Raw genomic sequence first — 15,362 nt, forward strand, 5'->3', positions numbered from 1 at the left:
CCCCCACACCTGATCTCTATCACTGGCTACCAGGCACCCCCACACCTGATCTCTATCACTGTCTACCAGGCGCCCCCACACCTGATCTCTATCATCGTCTACCTGACCCCCAAACCTGATCTCTATCACCGTCTACCTGGCACCCCCACACCTGATCTCTATCACCGTCTACCAGGCGCCCCCACACCTGATCTCTATCACCGTCTACCTGACCCCCAAACCTGATCTCTATCACCGTCTACCTGGCACCCCCACACCTGATCTCTATCACCGTCTACCAGGCGCCCCCACACCTGATCTCTATCATCGTCTACCTGACCCCCACACCTGGTCTCTATCACCGTCTACCTGGCACCCCCACACCTGATCTCTATCACCGTCTGCCAGGCGCCCCCACACCTAATCTCTATCATCGTCTACCTGGCACCCACACACCTGATCTCTATCACCATCTACCTGGTGTCCCCACACCTGATCTCTATCACTGGCTACCAGGCGCCCCCACACCTGATCTCTATCATCGTCTACCTGACCCCCACACCTGGTCTCTATCACCATCTACCTGGCACCCCCACACCTGATCTCTATCACCGTCTACCAGGTGCCCCCACACCTAATCTCTATCATCGTCTACCTGGCACCCACACACCTGATCTCTATCACCATCTACCTGGTGTCCCCACACCTGATCTCTATCACTGGCTACCAGGCGCCCCCACACCTGATCTCTATCACCGTCTACCAGGCGCCCCCACACCTGGTCTCTATCACCGTCTACCTGGCACCCCCACACCTGATCTCTATCATCGTCTACCTGACCCCCACACCTGATCTCTGTCACCATCTGTGGAGCCTGCGGCTCCATTGTTCACCTGTTTGACTCTTGTCTTTACGTAACTGGATTTTGAAAAGGAGCCTGAGAGATGCTGCTGTACAAAGCCAGACAACCTGGTAAGAGTGGGAGGCCCTCACAGAAACGGACACACTTATTGCCTCTGACGGTGGCAGAGAACACGCTGAGCTGACAACTGGCCACACCCCATGGCCTCCCTCAGCCAAGGTGAACCTTCACGGATCCCCAGGCAGGGACAACCCCTCCATGCCACACCCCAGAGCACATCTGAGGGAAGAGGCTCCAGGTGTGCCAAGGGCAGGTCTGTCCCAGGAAGGAGAACCATGTGGCCCCTGGGGGAGGCGCAGGCAAGGGCCAGCCCCCTATTGCCCACCCCCCGCCCCCAGAGTCACAGTTCTAGAAAACCATTTATTTTGGGGGTAGGAGTCAGCTGAGTGAGAAGTACTGGGCACAGAGGTCCTCCTGGCGGCCCAGCAGGCCCGCAGGTGGAATGAACTCCAGTGGCACTGGCTCCGGAACCTTCTTCTTCAGGTCACGCTCGAAGACCTGGAGGGCACACGGTTGGTTCCCAGGCATCCTGGGTCCCTATGCTGCTTCTGCATCCTCTCCCCTTCAGCCCACTGCCCCTGCACCCCCTCGGCCCACTCCCCACAGCTCCTGTGCCCCCTCATCCCTCTCCCCACAGCCCCGTGTCCCCTCAGCCCACTCCCCCTGCGCCCCCTCAGCCCACTCCCCACTCCCCCTGTGCACCCTCAGCCCACTCCCCACAGCCCCGTGTCCCCTCAGCCCACTCCCCCTGTGCCCCCTCAGCCCACTCCCCACTCCCCCTGTGCACCCTCAGCCCACTCCCCACAGCCCCTGCGCCCCCTCAGCCCTCTCCCCACAGCCCCTGCGCCCCCTCAGCCCTCCCTACAGCCCCCTGTACCCCCTCAGCCCACTCCCCCTGCACCCCCTCAGCCCACTTCCCCTGCGCCCCCTCAGCCCACTCCCCACTCCCCCTGCGTCCCCTCAGCCCACTCCCCACAGCCCCTGTGCCCCCTCAGCCCTCTCCCCACAGCTCCGTGCCCACTCCCCACTACCCACAGCCCCTGTGCCCCCTCAGCACTCTCCCCACAGCCCCCTGCGCCCCCTCAGCCCACTCCCCACAGCCCCTGCACCCCTCACTTCATAGGGCGTGAGCTCCAGCAGTGGGGCGATGCTGGTCTCAGGGACACACAGCACCTGGTTGATGACACTAGCAGCCTTGGATACCTCAGGGTGGTAGTGCTTCTGCAGAGCCTGGGGGCGGGGGACTGGTGAGTGCCTGGACTGTCCCCTCAGGGCCTCATCTGCCCCAGAAAGGTGGGGGATGAGAAAGCAGGTGCTCAGGGATCACTGCATCTTCAGCTAGGTGGTGGTGGCGTTAAGGGACAGCATTCTGGGAACCAGGGCAGGATAGAGTGGGGGCCGGCTGGGTGCTGGGGAAGTGAGGAACAAGCTGTGGGGCCTCACCTGTAGCTCCCACAGTGAGCTCTCGAGGGCATGGCTCCTGGCAGGATCCTGCTCTCCGGGGTCATAGGGGTCCATGTCCAGCTCTGGGGATAAGGTCCACACCTGGTCGTGCCGGCCCACACCCAAATCCTCGCCCTTCCTGCCCATTGTCCCCACTCACCAGGGTCCTGGGGGCGGTGTATGAGGACGCGGCAGGCGGGGTGCCGGCGCAGCAGGTTGCAGATGAAGGGCAGGACCATGAGTAGGGCCTCGGGGGGTGCTGTGAGCGCCAGGCGGGACAGGCGCTTGGCAAAGGCGGCCACCAGGTAGGCAGGAAGGTGGCTGGTGGGGGGAGGGTGTGAGGCCCAGGGCCCTGCACACCAGCCCTGTCCCACCCCAAGGTGCAATGGGGATGGGCCTGAAGGGCGAAGACGCTCCTGCACAGGGTCCTATGCTGCCTCTCCTGGGTCCCTGTGCCTGTGGGATCGCCCTCTTCCTGTCCCTACAGCTCCCTGAAGGACAGCCAGGGACACCCACCCAACAGCCTGCCCCCTAGGGCGTCCCCAGGCTGATGCTCACGAGGAAGACAAGAATAGGTCTGCCAGGTGGAAGAAGCGGGCTCGGTATTTGACGTGGAAGACAGATGGCTCCAGGAGACTGTAGAGCTTCCGGTAGAAATCAGGATACTCCCTGGGGACAAGGCGTCGTGAGGAGGCGGGCCCGGGGGACTGCCGACCCCCACAACTATGGTTCTGCTTGTTCCTGTCCTTTTTCTGACCAACCCCATACTTCCCCTGAAGGCTCCCCAGGGAGAGAGGAACACAGTGTACAGGGAACAGAGAAGCTGCACCGGCCACTCACAGGTTGTGCTGATGGATCAGGACGAAAAGTCCGTTCAGGGCCAAGAGGCTGATGGCACCCCCTGCAGAAACACAAACCCTGACTTGCTGCCCCTCAGGACTTGGGCAGCGCCATCTGGGAATGCTCCGGCACCCCGCACTGAGCAGCAGTCCATGGGGTAAGCCTGCCCTGGCCCCCCATCCCCTGCACAGATCACTCACCGATATCGTAGGCGCTGGTGAGGAAATCCATCATGAGCGTGGGCTGCGCCAAGTGTGGCAGGATGGAGTCACGCATTATCACCAACACCTTCTTGTAGAGGCTGACAGGCAGCTGAGGGCACAGGCAGGCTAAACACCATCCGCCCTGCCCCACGCGCACCCAGGATGCCCAGTGCCCACCCAGCCTCCCCCAGGCAGGCTAAACGCCATCCACCCTGCCCCTCGCGCACCCAGGACGCCCAGTGCCCACGCAGCCTCCCCCAGGCAGGCTAAACGCCATCCGCCCTGCCCCTCGCGCACCCAGGACGCCCAGTGCCCACGCAGCCTCCCCCAGGCAGGCTAAACGCCATCCGCCCTGCCCCTCGCGCACCCAGGACGCCCAGTGCCCACCCAGCCTCCTACAGGCAGGCTAAACTCCATCCGCCCTGCCCCTCACGCACCCAGGACGCCCAGTGCCCACCCAGCCTCCCCCAGGCAGGCTGAATGCCATCCGCCCTGCCCCTCACGCACCCAGGACGCCCAGTGCCCACCCAGCCTCCCCCAGGCAGGCTGAACGCCATCCGCCCTGCCTCTCACGCACCCAGGACGCCCAGTGCCCACCCAGCCTCCCCCAGGCAGGCTGAATGCCATCCGCCCTGCCCCTCACGCACCCAGGATGCCCAGTGCCCACCCAGCCTCCCCCAGGCAGGCTGAACGCCATCCGCCCTGCCCCTCGCCCACCCAGGACGCCCAGTGCTCACCCAGCTTCCCCAAGCCCCCCAGGCCCGAGCCTACCTTGTGCTTTAGGAAGCTGAGCCACATGAGCTGGAAGGCTTTCCTGTGCTCCTGCAGGGGATGGGGTGCGGTGAGGACGTCCCTCACCGCACCCCCTCACCTGGACACAGCTGGCTGACTCTCTAGCCCTACACTCCGCAAGGTTGTGGGGGGGGAGGTGGCGTGAGGATACCCTGCCCACCTCACCTGGACACAGCTGGCTGACTTCCTAGCCCTGCGCTCCTGGTGGGATAAACGCCAGCACCCCTTCCCGCTATCTGTGTCTTTCCTCTGCCCACAGGAGCTCACATCCAGCCTGCAGCTCCAGGACCTCCCACAGTCAGTGAGGCTCTCAGTGAGATGGGCAGAAGGAAGCCCCTTTTTCTTGAAGTGCCTGGAAGCCTTGGTGCCTCGGTTAAACCATCTGCGGGAGACCCAGGTCATGGAGACCTTGGTGAGGTACCTCCTAGACCCTGACTCCTGCTGTGAGGCTGCCAGCATGCCCCGAGCAGCCTGCCCAGACGCAGCTCCCTCAGCCCTCCACCCAGGCTCGGTGTGCCTGGCACCATCTGGAGGGCCACTTCCATCCTGGAACACGGGGACGCGGTGCCTTTCTGGGTTGGGCCCTGACCCAGGCCCCAGGAGAGCAGATCCTGCCAAGCAGGCACTGTGTTCAGGTGTGCCTGTGGAGGCCGCCTGTGCGTGGGAGCGTCTCACCTTCAGATGTGCCACCTTCCACTTGTCTGACGGCTCTGCAAGGAGGGGTGAGGGTGAGGGATGCAGAATGCCCCTTCTCCTGGCTGATCCCTGGGATGGGGACCCAGGACGCCCCTTCCCCCCAGCTGCTTACCAGCATACTTCACATAGTAGCTAGGGGTGCCACCCTCCCGGCAAGGCAGGCTCACGGCAGACAACAGCGTGAAGGCATTGTTCCAGAAGGCGAGAGGCACCTATGGTAGCCTGGGTGAGCACCTGGAGACCGCCCGCCCCGCTGTCCACCCTCAGGAGACATCAGCTGGCTCACCTCGGCTCGTCCATCAGTCGCCCTGGCCACGGCCCCTGTGGCCTCTTGCATTGTGTGGTAGCGGACATCGTCATACTCCAGGTACTCCTGGAACTGGGAGAGGAGCAGGGCGCGGTCCTCCTCCACTGAGAGCAGGCCTTCCATCACCAGCTGGTGCGGGGACAGGAGTGAGTGCACCCCCACGGCAGTGGGGTGGGTGGAGCATCCAACAGAAAGGGTGAGCTGTCAGGTCCACCTAGCCCCCTCCCCACCATAGCCCCTCACCTTGAAAAGTTCACGAGGGAACAGATAGTTGCCCTCCCACTTGGGTTTCTCCAGGGGGTGTGAACCTTCTAACTGCACAAACTTCATGAGTGTACCAAGGGCCACCTCCTGGGAGGAAAGGGGTGAATTGGCCACAGTGATCCCAACGGCACATCACATGCCCCTGCAAACCAGGCCTGAGGGCCAGTCCTGGCCAGGGTGCCCTCACGAGCAGGCCCAGAGTTGGGTCAGGAGGTGTGGAGCGTGGTGGTAGTGAAAATCCTCGCTCCACTGACCACCAGGCAAGGACAACAGCAGATCCTGCCACCTGTGCCCCAGTGCCCTTGTCTATAAAACAGTGCTGACAACATCTACTTTGTAAAGTTAGCACACACACAGTGTTCAGAACAGGGCCTGGCCTGGGGGCCACCTGACCACTCTCCTGCAGGCGTGAGAGGCCAACCATCACGGCATCTGGCACAGAGCAGGGGCCCAGCAGACAGTGGGTACCCTGGTCTGTCCTCCAGATCTAACGCCAGGGTTGCAAAGTTCAGGCTTTCACAGTCCAAGCATGTGCGAGGTGACAGGGAGTGGTAGGGAGTGTGGCAAACTAGACAAGATGTGCCCATCTAAAGGGACACATGCTTCTCTCTCTAGCTGATCACCGTCATGCACAGAAGCAGGCCTGGCGTTGACAGCGCCTGCTTTCTTTCACGAGAAACTGAAAATCAGGATTTTTTTGTGATGTTTCTCTAACCCTTTAAAGGTGGTGGATCGGCTATTGTAAAAAAGACATTGACAAGTGTTGATGAGAACATGGAGAGATAAGGACTTTTGTTCACTGTTGGTGGGGACGTAGAACAGTACACTTGCTGAGGAACTTAAGATGTTGAACCGTACTTTCTGCATGAGTAGATTATAACAGCACGTAAACTACTTCTAAATAAAATTGAAAAATACTAGCTAGCCTGCTCCTCTCGCTGCAGAACACGGCCCAATACAGGCTCTATGTGAACACCCTGACCTGTACAGGAGCAGACGTGGCAGTGACTAATATGCTGTGTGAACACCACACATATACAAGTGCCATTGGCTTTCATGTGGCTCAGCTGGGCAGGACTCGTGGCGCACAGTGGAGATGAGGAAGGTGAGGCATTTGCCCCAGGTCAAGGTTGGGAAGTGGCAGAGTGAGGATGCAAACCTACATTCAGCCACTGTGAACGACTATCAACTCTGATCTTCTCCCACTAGCCATGGACGAGGGCTGGCCACCTCCACACACCACGTTTCTGCATTTATGCCTGCCCGTGACACTTCTATGAGAGTCAAGACAGGCCACCTGGCTCCCCGCCAGAACACCAACCAAAGGAATGGTGGATGCTTAGAAAAGGCACCATGGGATTAGGGTCCCCACCCCACAGGCCCGGCCTCTGTGGTGTGGAGCCCAGTGGCCCAGAGACTCACCTTGACCTGGAAGGAGGGGTGGGCCAGAAGCTCGCCCAGGCGGTTGCAGCAGCTGCGGTAGCGGTGCCGCATCCACACCTTGTACTTGCGTGTGGCTCCCTGGGACCCTGCAGGTGTGGCATGTGTTTAGCTGCCTAAGGCCAACGTGCCAAGCAGGCCCATCCACGCCACTGCCCCCCCGCCACCCCGGGCCTCTACAAGCTCAGCCTAGGAAACGAGTGGAAAGGTCACTGTGGCCTCAAACCTGGGGCAAGACCAGCCATTGCCAATAGCTACCCCAGCCCTGTGAGGGGGAGAGCAGCTCCTACACTGGGACTGTCCTAGCCAAGCTCCCCAGGGCAAATTTCCCCACCCCTCATTGTACCCCAAGATATAGATGTCCCAAGGACTGGGATGTGTAGCCCCAACTTTAAGTGGTACAAAATCAATATTAAATAATACCGTCCTGTTAAGACAAAAAAAAAAAGCAAGCTCATTGCCGTGGAGTTACCTTCTACTCACAGCAACCCTATAAAAGAGAGTAGAGCTGCTCCACAGGGTCTCCAAGTTGTGCCTGGTGGATTCGAACTGCCAACCTTTTTGGTCAGCAGCCGCAGCTCTTAACTACTACGCCACTAAGGTTTCCCAAGTCACACAAGTGGTACAAATTAGAAGAAAAAAGCACACCTTCCAAAATGTTCATTTACACCTGGCTGCAGGACCACTGGAGCCCTGGTGGCACAGTGGTTAAGAGCTCAGCTGCTAACTGAAAGGTCAGCAGTTTGAATCTACCAGCGGCTCCTGGGAGACTCTATGGGGCAGTTTTACTGTGTCCGACAGATCGGTATGACTCAGAATCAATTCGATGACAATGGGTATGGTTTTTTTTTTTTTTGATTGTCAGGACTACTGCCTTGGTACCCACACCCCCTCCCCCACAACCTTGGCAGAATAATCCCTTTGCCGCAGTTGTCCTGGTTTGCCTTCCCACCAGGTCTTAAACAGGGCTTTGGGGTGCCCCTCCCGTGTTGGCACAGCCTCCCTCTGACCCTCTGTATGGGCAGAGGATCCTCTCGAACTCTCACCTGTCATGACCGCCTCCTCAGAGGGCAGTCGGCCCACAAACAGGTCTCCCCGCTCCAGCAAAGCCCCGAAGAGGCGGCTGCATATGCGGACCGCTTCCTGGATCTCCTCCGGGTCTTCAGACTGCAGGGAGAGGCCAGACCGTGACCACCTGCCCTTGGACCCACCCCTGCTCCCTTCCCCCCTCAAGACTTCCAGCCCTCTTACCCAACCTTGGCCCTGGCGTGACCTCACACACCTCCAAACCTGACCCTCGATCCCCATCTCCGTCAAATCCCCAGGAAGACCCACCAGTCACAGAGGCCTGCCAGGCCCGAGAAATACCCGCTTTAGGCTGCGCTCCGGATTCGAGCCCCACCAGAACTGACGCACCCCCCCGACGTCCGATCACAACCGCTGCCAGGCCTCCAACGCCGGGACCTGCAGCCCGCGATCCCCCGCAGACCCCAATCCCCCAACGGCCCGTGGACCCTGTCTACACCGGGACGCGCCTGCAGCGCCGCCAGGATGTCGAACACGGCGTTGGCCTCGCCGCGACTCCCCAGCACCGCCTCCAGCAGGCGGCCCAGCACCCGGCCCGCGCCCCCGGCGCCGCGATGCCCCTCCATGCCGCCGCCGCCGCCCCACGCCGAACAGGCAGGACTCCGAGCCACCGCCGGCGCGCCAGTGACGCCACGCCCGGCGCGCCCATGACGTCAGCCTCGTACGTCATTGTCGCGCGCCCTCCCGCCGGCAACGTCACACCGGCGCCGAGCGCTCAGTCTCGTGAAGCCGCGCTGGCAATGGCGCTCTTCTATGTTGCCCGGTACCCGGGGCCCGAGGCGGCGGAGCCGGCGCAGGCGGAGGCCGAGGCGGGCGGCCGGGCCCGTGCGCTGCTGGAGAGGCTGCAGAGGCGGGCCCGAGAGCGGGAGCAGCAGCGGCGGCAGCAGGAGCCTGCGTCTCCATCGGCGATCGCGGAGGCGGCGGGAAAGCGGCGGCGGCGGCCGCGGCGGCGGCGGCACGGTAGCAGCGCGGCGCCGGGGAGCCCGGACGCACTGCGGAGGAAGCGGCGGAAAGCGGCCAGCGGGGACGCGGACGCAGGTGGGGTCCGGTCCGGTCTGGGTTTGGGGGGAGTGGAGCGCCGTCCAGCGGGACCTCCCTCTGGGAGACCCGGGGCCAGGTGTGGGGTTGACGAGCTGCCGTGGGCCTGTTTGTGCCGAGCAGAGAGCAGCGACGAGGCGCCGGAGGAAAGCAGCGTAGGCGCCGAGGAGAAGATACGGGAGGAGGCGGCAGAGGCCCCAGAGGGTAACCCCGAGGAAAAGGCATCTGGACCCCCAGCCCACGCCCTGGTGCTTGGGGGCTTCGAGAGGAGGAAGGCGCCGAAGGTGAGCGCTCCGACGGTGGTTCAGGTGGGCCGGGAAGGCGAGCTGTTCTGAGAGGCCTTCAGCCACCTGGGCTTTAATAAATAAGCGATACGTAGGTAAAGAAGGGAGGTCCTGTTTGTGCAGAGAATTAGGCAGATGGCGGAGAGTTCAGGAGAAGACTATGTAGAGGTGTTTGTGAACATGTTTTAGAGACTTGCGTCTGACCAGAGGCTGCTCGGGTTAGGATCTGGGGGTGCTATGTTTCGGTTGAGAATGTGGCTTTGGGAGACTTGAGGCAGGAGTGAGCTGTAAAAACGGGCAGGTGCGGCTGAGGTACAGGAAATGAGGCCAGAGGGGCAGGCAGTGCCAGGGCACGTTGCAGTGGAGGTTTGGCTGTAGGTGGGGTGGAAAGGGTTTGCCCCGGCCAGTGGGAGCTTTTGGGTGTATCTGTAAAGTCTTTCTGTAGTCCGTGTGCGGGTTGGGTGAGAGTGGGAACAGGGGAACTTCTCTAGAGTTTGGTTTTTTCTGCCATTGCAATCCCAGTGCTTGGGTATTAGTCTCTGTGTGCTTTGCTACCGCCTAACTGCTGTGGGGTGTTCATCTGCCAGATTTGCCTCCTTTTCTGGACAGGTCCAGCCTTTACTGCCCACGTGGCTGGCGGAGCCAAGTTGGGTGGGGAAGAAGGTCACTGAGCACCTCGTTCCCATTCAGGATATCCCTGAGGTCCACCCTGATCTGCAGAGGAAGCTGCGGGCCCAGGGCATCTCATCCTACTTCCCAGGTGAGGTTGCAGTCTGGGTGTGGGGAGGGGGTGATGTCACATACAGCTTGTTCTCACCCAGTGCTTTGAGGCCATAGCTCAGGAGATTGCAATCTGGAAAGAATGCTGTCTTGCCCCATGGTCTTGGGGCCCCGTGCTGCTTGTGCTTGGTGCTCTCAGACCACTGGTGTGGACAGCACAGTTGGGTGGCGTCTCCTGTGTGGCCCAGTGCCCTGACTGCCTCTCGTCCTTGCCCAGTCCAAGCAGCTGTGATCCCTGCCCTCCTGGAGAGCGCAGCTGGGGGCTTTCTGGTGGGGAGAGGGGGCTTCCGGCCCCGAGACCTATGTGTCTCAGCCCCGACGGGCAGCGGGAAGACGCTGGCCTTTGTCATCCCTGTGGTCCAGGTGAGTGAGCGGTCCCCTTCCCCGCTCCCCAGCTGGGCCAAGCCCCGGAAGCCAGGCCCTGCTCATGCCCCGCCCCCCACCCCCAGACCTTGCTGCATCGAGTGGTGTGTCGCATCCGAGCCCTGGTTGTGCTGCCCACCAAGGAGCTGGCTCAGCAGGTATGGGGACCCTGGGTGGTCCAAACTCCTGGGAGCCTTTCTTTGCTGGGTGGGGGCAGCAGCTCCCCCCAGGCTGGTGGCAAACTGCTTGTCTTCTAGGTGAACAGAGTGTTCAACATCTACACGGATGCCACACCTCTGCGTGTCGCCCTGGTCACTGGGCAGAAGTCGTTGGCCAAGGAGCAGGAGAGCCTCGTCCAGAAATCGTAGGTCACGTGGGCCGTGTGCTCCTGTGTGTGCGCATGTGGCGTGGTGGGAAGTGAGAGCTTCGTGATGCGGACACAGGGCACGAGCGTCTGCTATCGGGTGGGGACAGGAAGGTGCTCCTGGGCTCAGTGACACCCTCCACAGAGCAGACGGCTACCGCTGCTTGGCTGACATTGTGGTGGCCACCCCTGGCCGCCTGGTGGACCACATCGACCAGACTGCTGGCTTCAGCCTGCAGCAGCTGCGCTTTCTGGTAAGTCAGCTGATACTGAGCCCTGCTCGGGGATTGGGGCTTTGCGTCTTCCTCGGCCACCAGACTTGGTCTTGCTCCTGCAGGTCATCGACGAGGCAGACCGCATGGTGGACAGCATGCACCAGTCCTGGCTGCCGCGGGTGGTGGCGGCCGCATTCCAGAGCCAGGGCCCGGCAGACCCCTGTGCTCTACTTCAGCGGGGGCCACTGAGGGCTGTGACTGCTGCCAGGTACCCACACTGCTGCCTCCGCCCAGCCAAGTCTTTCCTGTTCTTGTCCAGTCTGGGCTTCTGCACACATTGGCCACTGGGGGTTCCCCTGTTCTGGGGTCCAACATTGGCCTGTAGAATCTCATCCAGGGACAGCTAGAGTGGTGGGTGGAGGACGGCAGTTGGCACTATCTCCAGCTCTCTTGCTGGGGCTCCCGTGTACCCCTTACCTGCCCTGTCCCTGCTGTGCACCCCTCACCTGCCCTGTCTCCCCTGTGCACTCCTCACCTGCCCTGTCTCCCGTGCGCCCCCCACCTGCCTTTCATGTGCTCTGTACTCTCTGCATGCACCTCACCTGCCCTATTCCCGGCCCACCCTTCATCTGTCTCTTACCTGTCCTGTCCCCCTTGCGTGCCCCTCAGCTGCCCTGTTCCATCCTGTTCCTCTTGCGTACCCCTCATCTGCTCCATCCCCCGTGTACCCCTTACCTGCCTTGTTCTTTGCCTTCCCCTCATCTCTCACCTGTCCCGCTCTTGTGTGGCCCTCACCTGCTGTTTCCTCTGCATGCCCTTCGCCTGCCTTGTTCTCCTGCATGCTCCTCACCTGCCCCGTCACCCTGCACACCCGCCACCTGCCCCTCACCTGCTCCATCTCCCCTGCACTTCCCTCACCTGCCCCGTCACTCTGCACACCACTCACCTGCTGCCCCCCCCACTTCTCACCTGCCCGGTACCCCTGCACGCCCCTCAGCTGCGCCATTTCCCCCGCATGCTCCTCGCTTGCTCCGTCACCCTGCGTGCCTCTTACAGTCCACCTTTCTTCTAGCACCTGGGCCCCCCAGATGCCTCTGCAGAAGCTGCTCTTCTCGGCTACCCTGACCCAGAATCCCGAGAAGCTGCAGCAGCTTGCCCTCCACCAGCCCCGGCTCTTTTCCGCTGGGCTGGAGAGCAGGGGCCTTGAAGGCACGGGTGACGACGTGGCAGGAGACATGGGCGGGAAGTATGCCTTCCCCGAGGGGCTGGCGGTGAGTGGCACCAGTGGGGGCAGCAGGGGCAGGGCGAGCGCTGGGGGTGGAGCCCCCAGGCCAACTCTGCACCACCATCCCACAGCACCACTATGTGCCCTGTAGCCTGAGCACCAAGCCGCTGGCTGTCTTGCACCTGGTCCTGACAATGCGGTTCTCGAGGGTTCTTTGCTTCACCAACTCCCGGGAGAACTCCCACAGGTGTGGCCTGGTGGTGTGGGTGGGTGGGCTAGGCCACGCCCACGGCCTGGTGGTGTGTGATTTTAACTCAGCTGTCACTCCGAGATGGGAGAACATGGAGTGGTCTTCCACAGCCCAAGTTCTGTGTGTCATTTCAGATGGGAAGTCACACTCAAAGCACAGACACAAAATGGAAACGATTTACTTTATTATTCAGGGTCTGGTGGGTAGCCGGCACAGTGTAAGCACAGCCTTTATTAGTGTATGGAGGCGTTTTTATAGATAAGTGACCGTTGGTCCTTTTGAAAGCAAGGAGTGGGGAGTGAGGGAGAGCAGCTACGGGTGCTGTGTAAGCAGGGCAGCTGTGCGAACTGAGACGTGGAAAACCTGGGAGCTCTCAGCATGGTCACCTGGGGCAACCAGCTGCAGTAGGGTGTGGTACACCAGCTAAGGGGTGAGGATGGGCCCCACGTGGACGCTGAGGTGTCATCTGGGAGGGAGGCTGGCTGGCTGGCACATACCATCACAGCTCGGCCCCACTGCTCGGCTTGTCTTCCCCAGGCTCTTCCTGCTCGTCCAGGCCTTCGGGGGGGTCAGCGTGGCTGAGTTCTCCTCCCGCCATGGGCCTGGCCAGAGGAAGAGGACCTTGAAGAAGTTTGAGCAGGGCAAGATTCAGCTGTAAGTTCCTGGGATGTGATAGTCGTCTGGGTTGATAGGGGCGTGAGGGGCACGGCTGGTGTCCACCCACGTGGTGTTGCTTGAGCAGGGCCCCCTTGTCTCACAGCCTCGTCAGCACAGACGCCACGGCCCGTGGCATCGACGTGCAGGGAGTGGAACTGGTGCTCAACTATGACGCACCACAGTATGCGCGGACCTATGTGCACAGGTGAGGCCGCAGGGCAGGAACACGTGGGGTGGGCACAGTGTAGGGAGTATGTGGGTGCCAGGCGGGGTGGCCCGTGGTTCCACCTCCCTAGCCTGGAGACACTGCTTGGTTCCAGGGTTGGCCGGACGGCACGAGCAGGACGAGCTGGACAGGCCTTCACACTGCTGCTTCGGGTGCAGGTGAGCAGGCCAGCTGCATGAGGGCGGCATGGAGGGTGACCCCGAGCCTTCCCGGCCCCGAGGACACAGCTCCCTGGGTGTTTCCCTTCAGGAGCGGAGGTTTCTGAGGATGCTGGCTGGCGCAGGCGTGCTGGAGCTGAGACGGCATGAGATCCCCGGAGAGCTGTTGCAGCCGCTGGTCCCCTGCTATGAGATGGCCCTGGCCCAGCTGGAGAAGACGGTCAGGGTAAGGAGCCTGCAGGGTCTCGGGGCAGGTCCAGGCCCCCCTGCACGCACTGGCTGTGCTCCTTGAGGAGACCGAGGCTGCTGATGTTGTTGAAAAGTATGGAGGAAAGCAGACACGAAGTGAAGGACCAACACTAAGTGGGAGGAGGGAATATGAGCCCTGAGCTGCCCTTGAGCTTTGTGGCAGGGGTGGAGCCAGAGTGGGCATTCCAAGGGCGTTGGTTTTTTATTTTGTGGGCAGTCGAGACTGCTTAGGTGAAAGGGTGGCTGCAGCAGGGCCCAGGTTGCGGCTGGCCTGACCTTTTTTCCTCCCCACAGGAGGAGCGAAAAGAGAAGGCAGCTTAGGGTGAGCCCCCTCCCGGGAGACCCCAAGGACTGATGTGCTGACGTGAGCAGAGGACAACTTATTCAAGTCTTGAAGATATAACGCTGCTCATCTCATACAGAGAGCTGATGCGTTGGTCTTTCACAGCCATAGACCGTCAAGGCAGCAACGCCGAGCTTCCTGGAGATAAGACGGAGTGGGGTCTGTTGTTTGGTGAGCGTTGGGGGCTAACCTTTAGCTGGTCTGACAAATCTAGCTCTCCTAAAGCCTCGCTTGTTTGTCGTGTCAGGTTGAAGGGGGTGAGTTGCCTGCACCCAGGGTGTGTAGTGATGTGTGCTGTCCACACCTCGCCCAGATACTCTAGGAGGAATGGAGAGGCTCTCTAATCGGTGAGGGCATTCCCATTGTTATGGGTGTCAGAAACCAAAACGACAGGTGTGTAGCTATCCATACCTTGTTTTATTGTGTAATCAACCGCTACCCAGGTATAAAGTAAACTCAGTGTGGAAAACTCCCTTGTGAAACCTCAGGGACAACAAGCGTCAGTGCTCTGACTGGAGCTGTCAGAAGGCTGTTTCCGTAAGGGCGGCAGAGTAACAAGACAAAAACTTAAAAGAAAGCAGTTACAAACGAGGGCTCTCTGTCTTTGCCTGGGGAACGCTGTCACGTCAGTGAGCAATGGTGGAAGTCAGGTTCTTGACGTGTAGAACCACCTGAGTCACGGTGTTCCATCCCAGCTGTGCCCAGTGACAGTTAACAACCAGGAACATGTCATGGAGCCGAAGGGAATGCACTCAGACTAGAACGTCAAACTGAACCGAAGGACTCCACCTTCTTGGGGACATGGACACAGCATGACGCGTGCACACGTGAGCAGAGGGCAACTAGGGACCGAGCTCTGGCAGGCTCTAGGGACCACACACGGGATGGAAGCTGCGGGCCCAGCAGAGCCCCCGCTGTCCACCATGCCTCGGCTGGCAGGTCCAGCTCTGACCTGCTTGCACTGCAGGAGAGACATCTTCAAGTGTGACTTCCTGGCTCCCACCCCGCCGCTGCTCAGCTGGGCTTTGTGGGGGCTGTCAGCCTGATGGGGGGCACCCACGCCTGTGTCTTTGGTTGCTGACTCCGGGCCTTGCTGGAGACGGCCGGTACCACCTGCTGCTGTGTGAAGCTGTGCTGTGTCACTAGGGCTGCTGCAGGGTGGCTGTGGTGGGACACCCAGCTTGTGGCGGGACCAGGATCTGCAGGTGGAGAGGACAGGAGAAGCAGGGGCTCAGAGC

At 61.0% G+C, this 15,362-nt stretch overlaps 2 protein-coding genes across 4 annotated transcripts; one reads left to right on the forward strand and one right to left on the reverse strand.

Annotated features, from left to right (window-relative positions):
* Nucleotides 1-1,223: 1,223 nt before the first annotated feature.
* Nucleotides 1,224-8,583, reverse strand: NOC4L (nucleolar complex associated 4 homolog). The gene is made up of 15 exons (XM_049866533.1): nucleotides 8,422-8,583; nucleotides 7,933-8,053; nucleotides 6,869-6,975; nucleotides 5,426-5,533; nucleotides 5,162-5,311; nucleotides 4,988-5,087; nucleotides 4,855-4,889; nucleotides 4,159-4,209; nucleotides 3,385-3,496; nucleotides 3,185-3,245; nucleotides 2,903-3,013; nucleotides 2,505-2,665; nucleotides 2,345-2,427; nucleotides 2,018-2,131; nucleotides 1,224-1,399 (listed from the first exon to the last, which is right to left on the reverse strand). The coding sequence occupies exons 1-15, from the start codon at nucleotides 8,536-8,538 to the stop codon at nucleotides 1,280-1,282; spliced, it is 1,551 nt and encodes a 516-aa protein (XP_049722490.1). The 5' UTR covers nucleotides 8,539-8,583; the 3' UTR covers nucleotides 1,224-1,279.
* Nucleotides 8,584-8,675: 92 nt separating this feature from the next.
* DDX51 (DEAD-box helicase 51) lies at nucleotides 8,676-14,166 on the forward strand. Of its 3 annotated transcripts, none has more exons than XM_049866024.1 (15): nucleotides 8,676-9,010; nucleotides 9,134-9,294; nucleotides 9,904-10,054; nucleotides 10,292-10,437; nucleotides 10,524-10,595; nucleotides 10,695-10,801; nucleotides 10,947-11,055; nucleotides 11,139-11,284; nucleotides 12,089-12,287; nucleotides 12,373-12,488; nucleotides 13,029-13,145; nucleotides 13,252-13,353; nucleotides 13,469-13,532; nucleotides 13,624-13,758; nucleotides 14,076-14,166. In XM_049866024.1, exons 1-15 carry the CDS (start codon nucleotides 8,713-8,715, stop codon nucleotides 14,100-14,102), a joined length of 1,950 nt encoding a protein of 649 aa, XP_049721981.1. In that variant the 5' UTR covers nucleotides 8,676-8,712; the 3' UTR covers nucleotides 14,103-14,166. The 3 variants fall into 3 exon arrangements, with proteins under 3 accessions (XP_049721981.1, XP_049721983.1, XP_049721982.1); XM_049866026.1 differs by having other exon boundaries at nucleotides 9,985-10,054; XM_049866025.1 differs by lacking the exon at nucleotides 10,524-10,595.
* The last annotated feature ends 1,196 nt before the right edge of the window (nucleotides 14,167-15,362 follow it).

The sequence above is a fragment of the Elephas maximus genome, chromosome 22, assembly GCF_024166365.1.
Source record: "Elephas maximus indicus isolate mEleMax1 chromosome 22, mEleMax1 primary haplotype, whole genome shotgun sequence".
In the NCBI taxonomy this organism is placed as follows: domain Eukaryota; kingdom Metazoa; phylum Chordata; class Mammalia; order Proboscidea; family Elephantidae; genus Elephas; species Elephas maximus.